This window comes from Chiloscyllium punctatum, chromosome 11, assembly GCF_047496795.1.
Source record: "Chiloscyllium punctatum isolate Juve2018m chromosome 11, sChiPun1.3, whole genome shotgun sequence".
In the NCBI taxonomy this organism is placed as follows: Eukaryota; Metazoa; Chordata; class Chondrichthyes; order Orectolobiformes; family Hemiscylliidae; genus Chiloscyllium; species Chiloscyllium punctatum.
The window spans coordinates 107,569,717-107,591,942 of NC_092749.1; the positions used below are offsets into that span (position 1 = coordinate 107,569,717).

Consider the following 22,226-nt stretch of genomic DNA (forward strand, 5'->3'; position numbering starts at 1 on the left):
AACATCTTTCCAATAGGAAGGAGACCAGAATTGCATGCAGTATTCCAACAGTGGCCTAACCAATGTCCTGTACAGCGGCAACATGACCTCCCAACTCCTGTACTCAATACTCTGAACAATAAAGGAAAGCATACCAAACGCCTTCTTCACTATCCTATCTACCTGCGACTCCACTTTCAAGGAGCTATGAACCTGCCTCCAAGATTTCTTTGTTCACCAACACTCCCTAGGACCTTACCATTAAGTGTGTAAGTCCTGCTAAGATTTGCTTTCCCAAAATGCAGCACCTCGAGTTATTAAACTCCATCTGCCATTTCTCAGCCCATTGGCCCATCTGATCAAGATCCGTTGTAATCTGAGGTAACCTTCTTTGCTGCCCACTACACCTCCAATTTTGGTGTCATCTTCAAACTTACTAACTATACCTCTTTTGCTCACATCCAAATCATTTATATAAATGATGAAAAGTAGTGGACCCAGCACAGATAGATAGGTTCTTGATTAGAAAATAGATCAAGGGTTATGATGAGAAGGCAGAAGAATGGAGTTGAGGAACATATCGGCCATTATCGAATGGTGGAGCAGACTTGATGGGCTGAATGACCTAATTCTGCTCCAACATTATAGGGTCTAAGCTACTAAGGATCACTGTGTGATCTCTCAATTGGTGATCAAATGTTCCAAGGCTGTTACCAATGCCAAAGCACACTGCTTTGACTCGGTTCCCCGTAGTGAAGTCAGTGCTGCAGCCCCAGCTGGCACTCCCAATTGTAGGCTTGATAGACTGTGCACACATAATGTTCAGAGAGCTATATCATAACACCAGTCAGTTCATCAGGTTCCACTCTATCAATGTGTAGGTCATCGGTGATCATCAGTACTACATCTTACAGATCTGTGTTAGGGAGACATTATGATGCCTATATCCTTGAGAATTCTCGTGTTCCTGCTGACTTTGAGGATCCAGATGCCAATAGTTACTGGGGGACAATAACCACCATCTGTGACTGAGGCCAATACACCCATAATGGAGGCTGAGTATAGACACAAGGTAGACCATTTATTTAACAGACGATAATCCTGCTGAAGGTGAAAGTGGATCAATCTGGGTCAGGCCCAGTAGAACAGCCAGGACACTAACCCACATAATCCTGCCACAACGTCCTCTGTTCAAACGGAGGAGGCAAAGATGGGAGATGGCGGAGGCTGGTGAGCTAGGGGAGCGGGAGTAATCTTCCAAGGAGGAGGAAGGCATTGAGGGCAGACAAAACGTCACCTTCAGCGTGATAGAGTGCAGCAGCATGGAGCTCTGCAAGGCAGGTAGGAATTAACTGATTTCTAATCGCAGTCCATGAGAGTCACCCGTTGACTGTGAAATTGTTGGTGCACAGCAAGCAAGCATTTTATTCCCAAGAGTCAATCATGGCTTATTTATGTTTATTGTCCCTTAGCTTTTGCTATTGCTGAATAAAAATGGCTGTGTTGAAGTATTTGAAAACCCTTCTGTCTGTGATGGTCCCATACTGAACAATGAAAAGATGTTGGGATACAGTGGTCAATGGGGGAAAAGCAGCAGTGGCTTAGGCTGGGTTGAACGATGGGGTTTGGGCAGGTCTGCTTTCTGGCTGGGTAGATGTTGGGATAAATGTATGAATTTACAGATGTATGTGCAATGAAATGTCAGCCATGCCACCTTTGAAAAGTGTTAGTCTGTGATTGCTGTCCCACTTATATCAGACTGCCACTACTCAGTCGGCTGGTGTTCACAGGTAGTTCCAGGGGTTCTTGGAGATCTGGCAGTGGGAAGTGCTTCTGCCTATGGTGTGTGTGTGTGTTTGTGTGTGTGTGTGTGTGTCTGTGTGTGTTGAGGGGGGGTATCGGGAGACAACATAAGAGTGTGGTGCATAGTTAATGGGGTGAGCTTGAAACAATAGCACAAGAAAATATACTCAGCCTCCTGTTTATCAAACCCTCCATGAAAGGTGGCAAAGGTCAGGGAGGAGCTAACGGAGACCTGAGATCAAAGGTGTCATTGTCTTTTGTTCAAAGGGGTGGTAATCATTGTAAAGAATACGAGGCTGAGATGTTGAATTGGTGCCAATGGCAGAACGACGATGAGCACTGATGGAAAGCAAATCGTGAAAAACAGGATACAGACAATTGGGGCATCGGAGAACAATATCAAAATGGCAGGCACAGTTCATGGCCTGTTGTTATTGAACTAAGTGTTGAGTGCCGAGGCTGTGAAGTGCCCAAATGGAAAATGATGTGCCTTTCTGCAGCTTTCATTGAGCTTCACTGGAGCACTGCTACAGGCTGAGGACAGAAATGTGAGCCTGAGAGCAAGATGGTTTTTGTTTCTGAAGTGGCAAGTGACAGAAAGGTCAGAGTTCTGCTTGCAGATTGGCAAAGCAGTCACTCGGTCTGCATTTGGTCTCCCGTTGTGAGCAGGGATACAGTAGACCAGATTAAAAGAAGTACAGAGTGAATTTTTACTTCACCTGGAAGGAGAGTTTGGCTGAGGACAGAGGAGGTTAAAAAAAAGCAAGTGTTATCCCTTCAGCAATCACGTGGGAAGTTGCAGTTTTGAACGGGAGATGTGGGGTGGATGTGGTGTTAAAGGTGTTGGAGGAATGGGCTAGTGTATCAGGGAGGGAGTGGCCTCTTTCAGAATGCTCGCAGGGGAGAAGAGGGCAAGACATGATCGGTGGTGGCTTGACACTGGGGATGAGGAAAATGGCAGAGAATGGTCCTGCAAATGTCGGGTGGAAATTGAGGACAAGGAAAACCCCATCATTGTTCTGGGAGGGAGCGGAAGGGTTGAGGATGAAATTGCAGGAAGTGGGTCCAACCCAAGAACTTAAGTCCGGTTGAATGAGGTACAACTGAACTTTGAATGACTCACTAATCATAGTTACTGATAAACAACCCTTTGGGCCTGGAAAACTAATTTATGGATTATCAAACATTCCAGAAGATTTTAGTATAAGTTTTTTTTCTTGAACAGGTTTATGCTATTTTAACTACTACCTTGTGTCCCAAACTTTATTTAATCCTCTGTAAAACCTATAGTTAGTGGATGATAATGCATTCTCAATGCAATTGATTGGAGATCCCCTCAACTTGGCCTCAGAATCAGACCAGTGTTGGGAATGGTGAAAGCAACATCAGGGAGATGAATCGATCTGTGTGGGTGGCTTTCTTCAAGGTCAGAGGTAATTACTGCCTCTTTTGCTGCTGACTGCAAAATCCAAGCACTTATGACAAAATCGAGATGGACTGGCAGAAGTGCCCTCCCCCAGCTCCAGCAATGTTGGATCTCCACCCAATATAAATGCAGGCTTAATTGCTGCCTTCAAGGGAAGCTGGCGTAATGGGTGCATCTTGGTACAACAGAGGATGAAAGTGCTGTTGTTGAGTGAAAGCTAGCGAGCTATTAAGGGATAAAGCCAAAAGGACAACAAGGCTGGCAACATCTAAATTAAATTTCAACAGGGATGCACAAACTAATTGCCTAGAGGCAACAATCATTCAATGTCAGAGCAATTATTCACACGCGCCACTGCCTGACAATTCTCACTCCTTCAAACTCAGCCAGGATCATTGCCAAGTTAGGCTTTTGGCTGCAGCTCTCGGGAATATTCAATATAATTGAAAACTGACGCTGGAGCTGTGCTCTGAAACCATGAATGAGTTTGAGTTGTGGAAGCAGGGGACAATGTAACAACTGTGGGCTGTGAGAAGGATTGAGTACAACAGAGAGGAGTTAGGCGTTATCTCAACTCAAGCAATTTGAAGATTTGAGAGTGCGCAAAGGCCGCAATTATCCATGAAACTAATACGTAACATGTTCTGTAAGCTCACCTGATGATCTGTAAGGCAGATCAATGAGCCATGCAAAGTCTCATCTTAATAAGTATTCATTCAGTCCGCCACAAAGATTGAAAAAATGCTCATTTAAAACATGCATATCTCGTCCAGAGTATGATTATAACATGCCTGGGTGATGTCACAGAATCATTGTTTTTTTTTGGATACTTCCAAACACTTTGGAAAGTTGACTGTAGCTTGGTGATTCAGGCGGAGGGGATTTGCCCAAGTCCATAAGACCATAAGACACAGGAGCAGAAATTAGGCCATTCAGCCCATCGAGTCTGCTCCTCCATTCAGTCATGACTGATAAGTTTCTCAACCCCATTCTCCCACTTTCTGCTCGTAACCCTTAAGAATCAAGAACCTATCTATCTCAGTCTTAAATGTACTCAATGACCTGGCTTCCACAGCCCTCTGTGCCAATGAATTCCATAGATTCACCACTCTCTTTGCCTGAAGATGTTCTTCTATATCTCTGTTCTAAAGGATCTTCCCTTTATTCAAAGGTAAGTAGACTTGGTGGACGCAAGTTCCTTTGCAATTCCTACCTTGTGCACATTCCTGTCATTAGACATCAAAGCCAAGCCAGGCTCAAATTAGATTTCTAATCAGTACACATCTAAAGTTTGCTGACAACTTGCTCACATTTGTTGTTTTGGCTTTCAATATTTTTAAGGCCATAAGACTATGAAAGTTACACACAGGAGTAGCCAGTTCCATCCCTTGAACCTGCTCCACCATTCAACAGGATCGTGGCTAATCCAACATTCCTCATGTCCACTTTTTCACAACCCTTGATTTCCTTAACTCATCAAACATCAGTCTTATACACAGGACTCTGTCCCCACAGCTCTCTCTGCAGCAAGGAGTTCCAAAAATTCACAACCCTCTGAGAGAAGAAATTCTTCCTTGTCTCAGTCTTAAACTGGTGTCCTTTTATTCTGAGTCTATACCCCCGATCTCAGACTCTCCCATGAGAGAAAATATCCTCTCAGCATTTACCCAGTCAAGCCCCCTAAAAACCCTGTATGTTTCAATGAGAGCACCTCTCATACTTATAAAATCCAGTGGGCAGAGTCCCAACCTGTTTAACCTTTTCACATAAGACAATCCCTCCAGGGATATCAGGGATCATCCTAGTGAACCTTTTCTGAACTCTACCAGAGAGTCATAGAGCTATTCAGCATGAAAACAGACCTTTTGGTACAACTAGTCCACACTGACCATGTTCCCAAACTAAACTAGTCCCATCTGCCTGCGTTTGGCCCATATCCTTCCAAACCTTTTCTATTCATGTGCTTATCCAAAAGTCATTAAAACATTGTCACTGTACCTGCATTCCTCTGGCAATTCACTCCACACACGAACCATTCTCTGTGTAAAACATTTGCCCCTCATGCCCTTTATAAATCTTTCTCCTCTCACATAAAAATATGCCCCCTAGTTTTGAATTCACCCAACTTAGACAAAAGACCATTGCTATTTACATTATCTGTACCCCTCATGATTTTATAAACCTCTATAAGGTCACCCTTCAACCTTCTAAGCTCAAGTGAAAAAAAGTCCCTATAGCTCAAACTTTCCAGTCCTGGCACCATCTTGATAAATCTTTTCTGAACTGTTCTGAATTTCCCCACCTTAGGGAAAAGAACTTTGCTATTCACCTCATCTACTCCCCTCATGATTTTATTAACCTTGTGCAGATTGTTTCTAATGATAGTTATCCATAGATTTGTCAGAAACTGTTAAATTTTTGAGATGATTATGCTCTGTATTAGAAATTTGCATAATTTGCACTGTAATGCTCATTTCTTTGGAATTCCTTTTATCCCTTGTTAGTTTCCTACTTAAGCCTGACTTCATGCGTCGCCCTGATCGGACCTTTGACCCATTCTCTGAGACTCCAGTGGATGGGGTTATTGCAGCAACCTGTTCTGTCCAGGTAAGAAGAAAAATAAAGGAACTTTATTTCACATCCAATTAAATCCTCATTGTATCTAAAAGCAGTTCAGAGTCATGGTCACCAGCTTGTGCAGTTTTGTAGACATCATGTCGAAAATAGTGTATTATGCACAGCGAAGTCTCACAGGAAAGACCTCCTGCTCATAGCTTCTTTATTATTTTGATAGCACTATTTGTCTCTCAGTCTCTATGACAGAGTGGTTTATTTGTTTATGGAAGTTAATTTCAGGAAATCAGAGGAAATGTCTTACATTGTCCACCTGTCATTCACTGCAACACCATTATGTTCCATGGGATGGACAAAATTATGATCAGAATTGACCGCCCACCCCCATTCTTTTAAGGCATGTATAATCTACCAAGAAAATGTGACAACCGTTAACCGTTCTGAAAACCTGCTGCTAGAATATTCATAGGGCCTGTATCGAATCATGTGTAAGGTGCCATGAGCAAAGCTGCCTCACTTCAACCTTGGAACTTCACTGTTTTGAAGCATAAAACTTTTAAACTAAGGGGTCTTAAGAAAGTACAAACACCCAGTATTTATGAGCCAAGCAGAATTTACTATCCAAGATATGATATATAGATTAGATTACATTACAGTGTGGAAACAGGCCCTTTGGCCCAACAAGTCCACACCGACCCGCCGAAGCACAACCCACCCATACCCCTACATTTACCCCTTACCTAACACTACGGGCAATTTAGCATAGCCAATTCACCTGACCTGCACATCTTTGGAGTGTGGGAGGAAACCGGAGCACCCAGAGGAAACCCACGCAGACACGGGGAGAACGTGCAAACTCCACACAGTCAGTCGCCCGAGGCGGGAATTGAACCCGGGTCTCCGGTGCTGTGAGGCAGCAGTGCTAACCACTGTGCCACCGTGCTGCCCCAAAAAGCAATAAAACCAGCAGAGAATCTTTTGTGTCTCAAGGTTCTCTTGATTACTGCCAGGACAAACAACGCCTTTTTTCCCCGTTTCCATCTCAAAATTGTCATTACATTGAGCCGTGTTACAGAGTTACACCACCGAAGTGATAGTGTAAGTATGTCAATGAAAACACTTGAGTTTTCAACTCCTGTCCCTAATCCGGACTGTCTATTGGGAAGTAGTCTGTACATGTTATAAGCAACCTGTTCAGAGATGTTATTACACAGCTCTGGAGAAGGTGGGACTTGAACCTGAGCCTCAGAGGTAGGGACATTACCACTAAACCACAGGTGCCCACAAGGGATAGCACAGACTAACCATTTTTACTGGCTGCATGTAAAGATTATCTGTACTCCATCCCTGTAACTAGACTGTGTAAACTGAGATATTTGTCCATTCTCCAATTCCTTTTGGTCCCAGAAATTGCATTCCACTATAAACAAATGGTACGTACGTTTAGATGCGGATTGTGGTTAAACAAGCAATGTTACAATAATACAGTTATCAATAAGACAAACCATTGTGAACAATTCATATCAAACATGCTAAACTATTCCCATGAATACCGAGACAATTAGCAAACAGTATTGGTCATTTGTTCCCAGTATGATTTCTGCAAAGAATGTCTTTTGCAATATGGCTGTTTTATCACTGAGATATGGTTAATAGATCAAGGCAGTTATTAAGCCTCCTTTAAATTCAAAGATGATATTCTAGATCCAGTTGGCAGGATGGTTGGTGTCAATCAGATTGACGCCAACAAAATGGGGTCTATCCCCATTCGAGATGAAGTGGATTTGGAATCCTCCTTTCATCCTAAACATGGTGGAGTCGAATTTGCTTTGGACAGAGAACTCAAGCAGAAGAAGATTGCCTCTAACTTAAGATGGCTCACAGTAGATGCCTTTTTAATACTACTGACTAGAATAGGAAAACTGAGGAATTGATGTTCTCACTCTACAGAACTTCAATCAAGCTCCCAAACTCTGTGTGCCCCACCAAAATACTACAGGCAGCTATCCAGTGTTGCTTTTCATGAATGATCTTTTGACCTTTGATGTTTGAACTCCAAGAATTCACATGTTAAATCCTTTCTAACCCAGAAAGTATCCAAACTTCCCATTTTCCAATTTTCATAATGCATAAATATATGTGTTCCCAGCACAGTTAAAATATTGATCAAAGAACTACTGGATTGTTGTAAAAATTCATCTGGTTTACTGATATCTTTTAGGGAAGGAAATTTGCCATCCTGTCTTATTCTGGCCTACCTGTGACTCCAGACCCATAGCTAACATAGTTAACCAGTTACAACCCTCTGAAATAGTCTAGCAAGCCATTATGTTGTATCAGATAACCACTATGAGAGACATTCATGCATAATAGTTCCAGAAGGTAACTCAACAACAGTTTCTTAAGGGTATATAGGAATGGGCCGTAACCACTCCCAATGCCCACATCTTGTGAACACTTAAAAGGATACGGTTGCATGATAAAGTATTTGTTAGCCTGTAATTACATAAATGTCTTTCTCGTTTCTAGGTAATATCAGGCCAATTTCTATCAGATAAGAAAATCGGCACATACGTAGAAGTAGATATGTATGGCCTACCGACTGACACTATTCGAAAGGAGTTCCGAACACGAATGGTGATGAACAATGGATTGAACCCTGTTTATAACGAGGAACCATTTGTGTTTCGAAAGGTAGGTTAGAGATGCGGTGCTTAAATTGGTTCCAAGTCTGATGTTACAGAAATAGAATGGGAATGTTTGCCTGCGGGATGGTGAAGTACAGAATCACATCACACCCAAGGAAGTTATGCAGCCCATGAAAGAACTGTCCAGTTAATCTCATTTTTAAACCCAATGAGTCATGCTTTATTCTAACTGGTGGGATAGGCATTGGAGAGGGATTTAGGGTTGGGGTTAAGAGAAAACAAGAGCTGTTGTGTCACTCAATATGGGAGAGGCAAAGGCTTATATAGTTCCTGAACGTGAATCATGAATAGCACAGTCAGTTTTGAGACCTCCTGTGCAAACATATGGTAGCACCAAGCAAATAGTGGCTGATATCTAAGTAGCCTAGTCCCAGTGTCAGCGTGACAATGCTAATCTCCCTAAGGATGATATATCCCTCAGAGCTAGGCAGCAGTGCTATTTTTAAAATCCACGTCAGGGAGTGGGTTTGGTATGGGTTTGGCCGAGTGTGATCCTGTGATTTAGATAGGGTGCTGATTGCCACTTTAGGAGAGTGCTGGACAGAGTGTAGACCCCTGAGCTACGCTTCGCCTGATAGCAGGCGGGGATCTGACCAAAAGGATTCCAGCCGGAACATGGAGCCAGAACCAGTTTGATGTGGACTATGAAGAAAGACTGTGGGTCACCACTAAACTGAGCTCGACACTTCCTTTCCAGTCACCATCCAAATCAAGACAAATCCATAAAACTATTAGCTTTGTGGAGTCACTTTGGAAAAGAAAGCAAACTGCTTCGAATGGATGATGTGCTTCTCAAAAGCAAGTGGGAAGTTGAAGTGTAGAATTAAATTACTCCATTGATATAAAAGAGACCTACGGGGCAACTTTTTCATGCAGAGGAAGTGGTGGAGACTAGCACAATTGCAATATTTAAGAGGCATTTGAATGGGTATGTGAATAGGAAGGGTTTGGAGGGATATGGACCGGGTGCTGGTAAATGGGACTAGATTGAGTTGGGATATCTGGTCGGCTTGGACCGAAGGATCTGTTTCCATGCTGTACATCTCTATGACTCTATGAAGAGAAAAATTCTGGCATAAAATCTGCTCTGTTCAGAAGTACCATTAATATAGTTTAAGTCTTGACTCACAATGCACAGTCTTCGTTGCGTTAGCATGCAGTGCAATTGTATCATTTTCTTTTGAGTTGTGAAACTAATTTTATTTCGGTAGTGAAAACAAAGTCAGAATTTGGTTCATTTTTCAGGTCATTCTGCCAGACCTCGCAGTGTTGAGAATAGCAGTTTATGATGACAACAACAGGCTGATTGGCCAAAGAATCCTTCCTTTGGACGGTCTGCAAGCTGGCTACCGGCACATATCTCTCAGAAATGAGGGCAATAAGCCCTTATCGTTACCCACGGTCTTTTGTAATATTGTACTCAAAACCTATGTCCCCGATGGATTTGGAGGTGAGACTGTCAAGTTCTTATATCAGTTCGCATTATCTTACAATGAGAATGGACTGCAAGGTTGACCACTAAGTGAATGACAATTGAAACGTAAAGCAACATTTGTACAGATAGAGGATCCTTTATCCGAAATGCTCGGGACCAGCTGTTTTTCGGACTTCAGAATTTTTCGCTTTTTCAGAATGTGACAGTTTAATGGTGAAATTTTTAAAAATCTTACTGGAGAAGCAGACTTCTAACTAAGAACATACCTGGCCACGCCCCATCCTGGCCACGTCGCATCTGAGTGACACACATCAAGTGGGTGTCAATTTGGGGTTAACTGCTTGCCAAACAACCTTGCTAATTAGAAAAAAACCTCACAAAAAAAACCTTCGGATTTCAGAGCTTTTCGGTTTTTGGATGTTCGGATAAAGGATCTTCTGCCTGTACTGTCTGTAACAACTTTTGACAGTGGCAGAATTAAATCGTCTGAGTATATGTTCCATGGGAATAATTTACAAACTAGAAGTTTCTATCAGGCAATTTTGGCAATTTTGTCTGCTATATTTACATTGCCTTTTTTAATGGTCCACTCAGTCTCTCCTGAGAGCTCTGAGAGTGGCCTTCCACACCTTGGCTCAGTGCCCATCACTGAGTTTGGACCCAGGCTCTCAGCATGCTGTATCGCAATGAGGGTGTTGCAGCTGAGCCCCACACTGGTAAGCGTATTCATTTTCCAGAGCGTTGTTGGACAGTGACAGCAGGGCACTGATGCCAGTGGTGGCATTCCAAATGACTGGCTGCCTACAATCAGGGATTGAATCTGGGACCCATGCTCTATGGGTATCTAATGCATGTCACCGATGCTACTGAGCCATTGGCATGCTTTTATTTTCAATAATGGTTTTACTTGTTTAGATTTGAATGACAGTCCCGTTTTCTGTGACATGTATAAATTTGGAAGCCTCCAGGTCAGATTTTCCATTTCCTGTCATGCTTGACTAGGTCTAATGTTTGAGTTCATCCCTCACAAAGATTGACTACTTTCACCTCTGCATACACTGTTCACTTCTGCCTCCACCTGAGCTCATTTGCTGCTGGAACTCTCCCAGTTTTGCCTTAGTTGCCTCCAGGCTTGGTAATTCTAGTGTTCACCAGGCTAATGTTACGACATGGGGTAAACCCTCCTGCTTAATTTATACCAGCAACAAAGAAAAGGTTTATCCCGTGCAGTAATCTGTGAAAATTTGAGAGGCCAAGAACTATTTAAAGTAAAAATTAACAACTTTATTTCTTAAAGTATAACAGAGAATAATTAACTAACAACTATTTACAACTCACTCCTCTAACCTGCCTTTTAGCTTCCCTTCTATAATACTAGTCCAATAAAAACCTCGGTTAAGATTTACCAAAAATTTAAGTTTTCAAAACCAGCCAACTGTTGCATCTTCTATTTGGATCTTCCTGTGTCTTCTTTTCTTCTTAGGGATTATGCTTCACAGGTCACGGATCGATAAAAATACCTTTAAGAGAGCTAGTTTTTGGGTAATCTCCACATGCTAGTGGCATAGCAGTTCTCCTCCTAACTGTTCGATTTTCCCCGGTCTTATATCCCCAAAGCATCGGATTGTGTCATTGGCTTTTAAGATTGTCAATATATTCAATTCAAACTTGATTGGAATTTGGTATTTTTCAGGGTATAATTTAAACTGATTGGCTTAATCCGAATCTGTTTCTGTCTCCAGGCAACCAGCTGCCCTAACTACCCCAGTAGCTGGACCACATGTTACATTGTATCTTATTCAGAACACTTGGTGTTGTCATGTAGTTCTGTTAGCTTTTAACTCTCTTAAAGGTACAGTACACCCACATCTTCATAAAACCAGAATCCCTTGATTTCCTTTCCATCAACACTCTTCCATCAGTCAGACGATACAGAAGTTTGAACATATGCACCAACAGATTCAAGATCAGCTTCTTCCCTGCTGTTATTAGACTGCTCTAACCTCAAATAATGTTGTCCTCGCTAACGTTAATCTTGCTTTGTGCACTTCCTGTGCAGCCGTAATCTCGTACGCCATGCTCCGTTTAAGCACTCTATGATCTGTATGTCCTTGTTTGCTATGATCCATCTATACTACTCGCAAAACAAAACTTTTTCACTGTATTTAGGTGCATGTGACTACAATCAATCAAATCAAAATAACTTATCCAAAATTCCTGGTGCCTATTTCATCTATGTTTAAATCCCACCCCATACTTTTGACTCACACAGTTTCGGCATCCCGACACCCAAGTCTTAAATTCCCTCTGTACTTTAAACCCCCTCCATGTGAATTTATTCTCTCACGATTAATACAAGTCAAGTTCAAAATTCCTTTGTAAGTACTTAAATCTCTCTGTCTTCCTGTTCTTCTCTAAGATCTACTGTGCATGCTGAAGTAACCATCATTCTTGTGTAATAGGCAACCCCGACTTTTGAAGGACAAAATCCTTTTTTCACAGACCCTGTTTTAGTTTTAGGAGTAAGACTTGTGGGAAAAGTTTATTAGCTCTGAACTCTTTTCTCATTTAAACATCAGAACTACCAGTAGACTGCCTGGGGTAGCTGTTCCCTGCTGAATTCAGGACCATGGTCAGCAACGACTGTCATTATTGGCAGCTGCAAAAACCCAACATGGATTTGAACCCCTCAAAAGTATTACGTATGTCAAGCTCTGATGAAGAGTCATTAGACTCGAAATGTTAGCTTGCTGTCTCTCCATGGATGCTGTCTGACCCCCTGTGATCCCCAGCATTTATTGTTTTCAGTACATAGGTAAAAGTCAATTCCTAAAAGTCTGGTCTCTTTTACACAACTTTATGTGGTACGTATGAAAACCTATCTGTATGAATTTAAATATAATATTTTAATCTACTGTACAAAGAGCAAATCAAAGCATTAGAGGTGTCTGGCTAATCTTGATGTCTGGACTCCAGATGACCTAGTGTTTATCCTTGCAACAATCCTTGCCTTGAAAATAATAGCATTCGGTGTTATTTCTTTTCGAACCTCTTTAAGGCTTTTCTCTTCTTCATCAGATATCGTTGACGCTTTATCAGATCCAAAGAAGTTTCTGTCGGTAATGGAAAAGAGAGCTGACCAAATGAGGGCAATGGGAATCGAAACTGTACGTAAAAAATACTTAAACATTTACACTGAATAGCAGATGATTGAATAATCTTCCTTCTGAATAAGTTTGCAAATAGTTTATTTTCCCTCATGAATGTTAGTCAAAAGAGAAACATACCAAACAACAGATGCAAATGTCTGTTGAGGAGCTTGAAGTCAAAACATGGCTTCTGAGTGCAATCTTCCTAATAATGAAGAACTATTAAGAATGAATCCTTTAATATCCAATGTTACTTTCCAGTGCGTTGTACTTGTGCAGAAATTGGAGGTTTCACTGCATTTTAAGTTGAGATATAATGTGGTTTGTCAATACAAGGAATCTAAGAATTATGTTATCCAGACAATTTTGTAATTTGTCACTGATTGAGATTTCCCTGGCTTATTTTCAAGCCTAGGAGCTGGTGTGTTTCAAAATTAAAAGAATTGTAATTGCCCACATTTTTCTTTCTTTCTTAAGTGCACTCTGTGGATCACACAGAATGGAATCTTTAATCGCTGGCTTGTGCTCAGTCATCACATTGCGGGTTGAATCAGCCGGGTTTTTAACTCATGAATAGATCCTTGATGGATTTGAAAGGGAGGTTAATGACCAGATCTTAATCACTGGATCATCTGGACTCTTAAAGCAAACTCAACTTCCAGGTTGGGAGCCTGGTAGTGATCAAGTGGGGACATCAGAGATGGAGATATTCCTGGAGATGACCAGTTCAGAAACTGCCTCCAAGATCTCCGTCCAATTAAGATTGTCTGGCAGAACAGGGAACAGACAGGTTCACCAGTGATGTTTAGTTGGCGGAATTACCAGGAGAGATGGTGCCACCAGGATAGGTCAGAAAGCACAAGGACACCTGAAGTTGGAATTGGCTTCTGAAGAGTTGGTGAAGTCTCTAAATAAAGAAATGTTGTCATAGTCAGGTCATGGATGTAGAGAGGCAGCCTTTCCTCAGGATTGACTGGGGGCCATAGCTCTATATACTACAGCTTTGAGTTTTAAAGGAGAATTCTCTGGACCCAATGCCTATTTCTGGGAGGTCATTTGTAAATAACTGCTGAACTTAAACCTCAACACAGGAGCATTCAGGCCTGTTGGTTATCAGCAAGGTCCCAGTGGTATAACCAGGTAGACCCCAAGTTGAAGCTAATTACTAATCTACTCTGCCAATCAGATCCCCACCTCCGGCAAGATTGGTTGGAGTTAGAATCATATTGGGAAGATGTCCTTTAACAAAATGTTCTCACTTTGCTCCTGGTTCACATTGTAAACATATCTTTTGGGTGATCATGAAGATTCAATCTTAGATGCATGAAATTATGATAGTAAAATGAAGAGAGTGTAGGTTATTTTGATCTTAGAGTAGGATAAAAGGTTAGCACAATATCGAGGGCCAAAGGACCTATACTCTGCTGCACTGTTCTAAATAGATGCTGAATGCAGATCGGATGAGGCTGAAATGCGATAACACCAGCATCAAACAACTGCCAACTTTCACGTGCCAAACTCTTGAGTAAGTTACTGCAGGGTTGTCCCAGAGACAGACATCATAGTCCAATCGTTTTAGAGAGCAAGGAAAGAAAAAGGATTATTGCAGGAAACAAACCTTTATTTCAGGCCTAAATCAATTTATCAAAATCAGCAGTTTATATTTACCACCCCTTTATTTCACCTCCAGTTCAGGCACACATTTTTAAATGTGATTCTGCAGGAATTGCCAAGCAGCTTTTGGTGGCTGAGTTGTAATTCATCAGCAGAGTAGTCGTTGGAAATGTCATTAATCTCTAATCATGCAGCACCATTGCATGACTATGTAGTAACCTGCCAAAAGCAGAGATGAAGTGAACTGGTAGGAGCGTGTGTACCATTCCATTAGATCCTAAGATCTAGGAGTAGAAGTAGGCCATACAGCCCATCAAGTCTGCTCTGTCAATGAGTGAGATCATGGCTGATCTGATAATCCTCAATTCCACTAATCCATGCAACCCTTAATTACTTTACTGATTGCATTCTTTAACTTCCATACAATAGTTTATAGAGGAGTAAAGCAAGAATTGATGGAACTATTCAGAGGGGTGCTGAAAGATTTGGTGAAGATTTCACTCACGCTTCAATATGATCAAACATGTTAAGTTAGTTCGCAGGAGTAATATAAAAGAGATTATGAAATTGAGCGAGATAAGGAGATATTGCACCAGCTGACTCAGCGCTTGGTCACAGAAGTTAGATTTAAGAAGCATCCTAAGCAGGAAAAAGAGCAGGAGAGGTTTAAGGAGGGAATTCCAGAGTTTAAGGCTCAGGCAACTAGAAACCAATTTGGATGCTCAGGAGGACAAGATGAGATGAGTGCCAATACTACAGAGAGTTGTGGGGCTGGAGGACATGATAAAGATAGAGAGGGGTGAGAATGGGAAGTGTTTTGAAAACAGTGATGAGGAATTCAAGAGCAAGACCTTGTTTAGCCAGGACCCAGTGTTGGTCATCATATACAAGGTACATGAATGATCAAGATTTCACGTGAATGTGAGGCATTTGGGCAACATAAATTGGAATTTGAGGGTCCAGCCCAGACTGCATTACTGAAAAATAAAATCTAAAGTTCACTAAGGTGCAGATGAGAGTCTCAGCATCAGAAAAGCTGAGACTATTGAATTCAGGCGATGTTATGAAGGTCAAAATAGGGAGGTTCAGCAATGGCATTAGTGCATGGTCTTTACTGGAAATGCATTGAGCCAAAGGCAGGAAAATGAAGGCCTTTCCTATATCTTATAGGCATCCTGAGGTCAGGTAACCTGTAACTTGCAGCTGTGGCCAAGGGGAAAGATTGCGCCCGATTAATATCTATCATATCCAACAATAATGTTTTTAATAATGTGATCATAAAAATGTATAGTAGGTTCTGCTGTAACACATGTTTCTTCAACGTGAATTGGCTTTAATGCAATTGAAAAATTTAAACTTTTACTTGTAGAACGTGAACTTTGGTTATAACGTGATTCTGGTCCCATTACATAGCGAGGCTACTGCACGATTTTCTTATAACGCGAAATCGCATGAGAATGGGATTGTCATGTTACATCAGAACCGACTTTAATTATGTACATAAGTAAGTCGCACACCCGTATTTGTAAACCTAACAACTGGTCGATAAGACTTGAGAATATTTCTTGCAGAGTTTAAATTTATGTAGCTCTATCCTAGTTTCCAAGATGACCAGTTTGGGTGAGGTTTCTTAATGTAGAACATCAGTTAGTGGATTGTTTTGTCATGCTTGGCATTTTGTTTACTTTGTACTTCAAGAGTGATATAGCAGATGTGCCAAACGACACCTCCAAAAATGATAAGAAAGGGAAATCTAATCCGGTTAAAGCAAGCGTCACACCACAAAGCAGCTCAGAACTGAGGCAGAACTCAACGTCAGGACAAGGAACTGGAAACGATGCAAAGAAAGGTGAGAATCCAGGACAATGGTGCTTTTTTTTAAACTGGTGTTTGTCTTCTTAATTTAGTCTTATTGGTTTGGAAGCCTTAAATCTTGTTGAGTTTGCAGATATTGAATGGTTTTTTGGGCAAAAACATTCCCGCTGGCATCTAGGTTGGGTAACAGTTCCACGTTGGGCTGCATTTTAAGTTCCCTGCCGAAGAGTTTGAAGGCAGTGGTGGGAGGGGAGGATTGGGTATGTCACCTGCCCACCCCCAATCTGTCTCCGGGTCTAGGAAGGGAGGGCTGTGTGGAAGCATTTGTTGCTCCGCCCACCACTTAACTACACTTGACTCTAGTCGTAGAGCTATAGAGATGTACAGCATGGAAACAAACCCTTCGATCCAACTCATCCATACTGACCAGATATCCTAAATTAATCTAGTCCCATTTGCCAGCATTTGGCCGGAATCCTTCTCAACCCCTTCCTATTCACATACCCATCCAGATGCCTTTTAAATGTTGTAATTGTCCCAGCCTCCTTTGGCAGCTCATTCCATCCACATACCACCCTCTGTATGAAAAAGTTGCCCCTTAGGTCCATTTTTTAGCTTTCCTCTCTCACCCTAGATCTATACCCTCTAGTTTTGGACTCTCCCCCCCCCCCCCCCCCCACCGTGGGATAAAGAGCTTGGCTATTCACCTTATCCATGCCCCTCATAATTTTATAAACTTCTTTAAGGTCACCCCTCAGCCTCTGATGTTACAGGGAAAATAGCCCCAGCCTATTCAACCTGTCCATTATATGGAATACCATGGACAGTTTTTGGGCCCCTTATTGAAGGAAGGATGGACTGGCATTGGAAGCTGTCCTGTGAAGGCTTAGTAGGCTGGTTCTGTTGTGGAGGAACTGCCATGTAAGATGAAGTTGAATAGGTTAGCCCTATACTTATTAGAATAGAGAAGAATGACAGGTGACCATATTGAAACACACAAGATTCGTAGAGGACTTAGAAAGGTAGATGTGGACAGGTTGTTTCCCCTTGGGGGAGATTAGCCTCATAAAAAGAGGTTGTGCATTTAAAACAGAAATGAGGAGGAATTTCTTCTGTCAAAAGATAGAGAAGCTATGGAATTCTTTATCACAGAAGGCACAGTGGCTCAGTGGTTAGCATTGCTGCCTCACAGTACCAGGGTTCCAGGTTCGATTCCAACCGTGGGCGACTGTCTGTGTGGAGTCTGCGTGGGTTTCCTCTGTGTGCTCTGGTTTCCTCCCACAGTCCAAAGATGTGCAGGTCAGGTGAATTGCCCATAGTGTTAGCTGCATTAGTCAGAGGGAAATGGGTCTGGGTGGGTTACTCTTTGGAGGGTCATTGTGGACTTGTTGGGCCAAAGGACATGTTTCCATGCTGTAGGGAATCTAATCTAATCAGGAGGCTAATGGGGCTGGATCATTAAGTATATTCAAGGGTGAGAGAGACAGATTTTGAATCAGTAAGGGAATCAAGGGTTAAGGGAAAAGGGCATGAAAATGGAGCCCCCAGGGCTATCAAATCATCCATGATCTCATTGAAAGGCAGAACAGACTTGACAGGCTGAATGGCCTACTTCTGCTCCTAGATCTTATGGTCTTAATGGCCACTTACGTGCCTCATCCAGCCCTTACCACTATTACGCTGTTTAATAAATTAGAATAATGGAGGAAGACGCCAATAGTCTTTTATGGACTTTGGCTCCTTCCCTCCCATTGTCATAATGATAAAGTTGAGTATGAGATTGTCAATGAATACAGTCCATTCTGCTATAACGCCACAGTCGCGCAAGAGCAAATCACGTTATGGGAAACCGTTTACGAAAATTGCGCTGTAGAAAATTGCTAAGAGAAAGTCGCTATGCTCGTTCAGTTGAAAGTTTGCGTTATCCAAACAGCGTCTACAATTCGTCAGTCACGTCAGAGCTAATTCGAGTTGACGAAATGCATGTTATAGCAGAACGACCTGTATTTGCACCAGATGACAATGGTATGTTAAGAAGCCATAGTCCATAAGGGACCATGGACAGCTCCTTGCATTCCTCCAATTCATTAAGTATACTCTGCCTATGTGGGATAAAGGTGAGGAGACAGGTCCTCCGGGAGTTACCATGGCCAGTACAAGGATTGATCTCATGCTTATGTCTTTATTCTACACTACAATCTAGTCAACTGAGCTAACCCACCTCCTGGCTAATAGAGAAGATTAAATATGTTGCAAATTTGTGATATATCTGTTCCTAAATTCTCCCGCAAGTGCAAGCAACTTCTCTGCATCTACCCTGTCAATTCCCTTATGAACCTTATAAGGTGTAGGGACAGAGATAGATCATTTAATCCATCAAACCTGCTCCACCATTCACTGAGATCATGGCTGGTCTGATAATGCTCAACTCCATTTTCCTGCCTTTTCCCCATAACCTTTGTTTCCCTTACTGATTAAAAATTTGTCTATCATAGCCTTGAGTATTCTCAATGATCTAGCCTCGACAGCCCTCTACGATGAAGAATTCCACAGATTCACTCCCCTCTGAGAGAAGAAATCACTCCTCACCTCTGCCTTAAATATGCAACCCCCAATTCTAAGATTATGCCCTCTGCTACTAGACTCACCCACAAGTGCAAGCAACCTCTCTGCACCTACCCTGTCAAGTCCACTATGAACCTTATATGTGGTCTTCTCATTCTATGACTACAGGATTATCCTACTCAAACTCTCCTCATATGGTAGTCCCTCCATACCAGGGATCAGCCTTGTGAACATTCTATGGAGTTTCTCACAGAACCGTACACAATGCCAGTGTATGAACATGCAAGCAATAGTTTGTTTCAGAATCCATATAATGTTGATCACAAACTTAACTGGCTTTCCGTCATCTGTGGTGTCGTCCCTCAGTGAACACAAAGTAGTGCCAGTGGAGCATGTCATACTGCTTACTCATAGTTCCCTGAAAGCAGTTCCCCACGTCATACTCCACTAACATTATAATTACAATACATGATAATTAAAGAGGCACCAATGGACTCCACAGACACTGTGCAGCAATGGTGTAGTCAATGATAAGTGGATGTAGCCAGTGTTTAAATCTGAATTAAATAAGTGGGTGGAATTTCTTGGTGCAACAAAATCTCAGCTGCTGATAATTTGCGCTCAGGGATGACAGTAGTTGAATAGTAATGCAGTAGTCCGATAATTCCCAATACCCATCAGATGCAGGTTCAAATCCACTATGTCACCTGATGGAGTTAATTAATAAAATCAGAGTTTGAAAGTTTGTCTTATCAATGGTGACTGTGAAACAATAGTTTAAAAAACGACCCAGTCCCTGCACTTATTTGGAAATCTACTGTCCTGGCCTATGTGTTACTCCAAATCCACAGAAATGTGGTAAATGTATTGTGAAATGGCCTAACAAACCAAGGGTAAGAAAAATGTTCCCCAAATGCTGGCCTGGACCATGTCCCATGAAAGAATAAAACATTGCACCAAGAAATGTCATCCACTTATTCAATTCAGATTTAAACACCGCCTACATACACTTATCATTTGATCATTTTCGGGAGAACAAGCAGTTCAGCTTAGTATACACGTTCCTTTGACAAACTGTGTGAAGTTTGGGGCAAGGTACTGGCTTGTATAGTGGATGTTAATTAATGAATAACTGTGTAAAAATCCCATGTAGCTTTGTGAAACTACTCCCTGAAATTATGTGGTAAATTAACAAATACAACATTGCTATTATTATAAATTGCAACTTTTGAATTTATGCCCTTGCAGATATGTTGTTTACCAACGGTGTAACATAAAACCATAAGATATAGAAACAGAATTAGGCCATTCGACCCATCGAGTCTGTCCCACAATTTAATCATGGCTGATATGTTTCTCAACTCTAATCTCCCCATAACCACTGATCCCCTGACTAATCAAGAAATATCCATCTTTGTCTTAAAGACACTCAATGACTTGGCCTCCATAGTCTTCTGCGGCAATGTGTTCCAGTTTCACCCCCCTCTGGCTGAAGAAATTCTTCCACATTTCAGTTCTAAAATGTTGGCCCTTCACTCTGAGATTGTGCCCTCAGGTCCTCGTCTCTCATCCTAGTGGAAACATCTTCAGGTCCTCTCTATCCAGGCATTTCAGTATTCTGAAAGTTTCAATCAGATTCCCCCTCATCCTTCTAATCTCCATTGAGTACAGACGCAGAGTCCTCAACTGCTCTTTATACAACAAGGACTTCATCCCTGGGATCATTCTTGTGAACCTCCTCTGGACCCCCTCTAAGGCCAACACATCCTTCCTTAGATATGGGGCCCAAAACTGCTCACAATGTTACAAATACAGTCTGACCAGGGTCTTAGACAATTTCAGCAATGCATCTCTGCTCTTGCATTCTAGTCCTTTTGAAATGAATGCTAATGTTGCATTTACCTTCTTAACTGACAGCTAAATTGTATGTTAGCCTTAAGAGAATTCTGAACTAGGGGTCCTAAGTCCCTTTGTACTCAAGATTTCTAAAGCCTTTCCCCGTTTAGAAAATAGTCTGTGCCTCTTTTTCCTCCGAAAGTGCATAACCACATTGTATTCCACCTGCCACTCTTTTGCTCACTCTCCGAGTCTGTGCAAGTCTTTCTGCAACCTCCCTACTTCCTCAACACTACCTGCCCCTGCACCTATCTCTGTGTTATCTGCTAACCTAGCAGCAATGCCCTGAGTTCCTTCATCCAGATCTTTATTGTATAACATGAATCGTTGTGGTCCCAACACTGACTCCTGCTGAACTCCACTAGTCACTGGCTGCTATCCTGAAGAGACCACTTTGTTACAACTCTCTGCCTTCTGTCAGTCAGCCAACCCTCTACACATGCCAGTACCTTACCCCTAACACCATTGGCTCTTACTCATTTGGTAGCCTCCTATGCAATACCTTGTTAAAGATCTTCTCGAAATCCAAGTAGATCCACTGACTATCCTTTGTCAAACTTGCTCATTACCTACTCAAGGATTTGTCAGGCATGACCTCCCCTTGCTGAAACCTTGCTGACTCAAACCTATTTCCCATGCACTTCCAAGTACTCCCCAATTTCATCCTTAATGATAAACTCTAAAATTGTACCAATGACTGAGGTCAGGCTAACTGGCCTACCATTTTCAATCTTTTGCCTCCCTCTCTTCTGTAATAAGTTAGCCATTTCTAGTCCTCTGGGATCCTCCCTGACTCCAGTGATTCCTGAATGGTCACCATCAAAGCCGTGACAATCTCCTCAGCTATCTCCTTCAGAGCTCTGGGTGTAGCATATCTAGGCCACCCTAGGTGGATTTCTCCACCTTCAGACCTTGCAGTTTTCCCAGCTCCTTCTCCTTAGCCATGGCCTCTGTCCCCTGACTCTCTTGAAGTTCTGGTATGCTGCTGGTGCCTTCCACCATGAAAACTGATGGAAAGTGCCAATTCAGTTCCTCCTCCATTTCTTTGCTCTCCATTACTATTTCTCTGGCCTCGTTTTCCAGCAGGAAAATTGACGTTTCGGGCAGGAGCCCTTCACCAGGAATCAGGCCCGAAATGTTGAATTTCCTGTTCCTCGGATGCTGCCTGACCTGCTGTGCTTTTCCAGCACCACTGTAATCTTGACTCTAATCTCCAGCCCCTGCAGTGCTCACTATCGCCTCATTTTCCAGCAGCCCAGTTA

At 42.1% G+C, this 22,226-nt stretch overlaps 1 protein-coding gene and 1 long non-coding RNA gene across 16 annotated transcripts in view; one reads left to right on the top strand and one right to left on the bottom strand.

Annotated features, from left to right (window-relative positions):
- The window catches only part of plcb4a (phospholipase C, beta 4a), a 560,059-nt gene that overhangs the window by 434,321 nt on the left and 103,512 nt on the right, over positions 1 to 22,226 (top strand). For all 15 annotated transcript variants that reach the window (XM_072581470.1, XM_072581466.1, XM_072581480.1 and 12 more), the window contains 5 exons: positions 5,713 to 5,815; positions 8,312 to 8,476; positions 9,736 to 9,940; positions 13,004 to 13,092; positions 16,387 to 16,537. In XM_072581470.1, the coding sequence (XP_072437571.1) occupies positions 5,713 to 5,815; positions 8,312 to 8,476; positions 9,736 to 9,940; positions 13,004 to 13,092; positions 16,387 to 16,537 (713 nt within the window). The remainder of the gene's footprint in view (positions 1 to 5,712; positions 5,816 to 8,311; positions 8,477 to 9,735; positions 9,941 to 13,003; positions 13,093 to 16,386; positions 16,538 to 22,226) is intronic.
- LOC140483306 (uncharacterized) overlaps positions 1 to 22,226 on the bottom strand; it is a 130,890-nt gene that overhangs the window by 22,096 nt on the left and 86,568 nt on the right. The window lies entirely within an intron of this gene.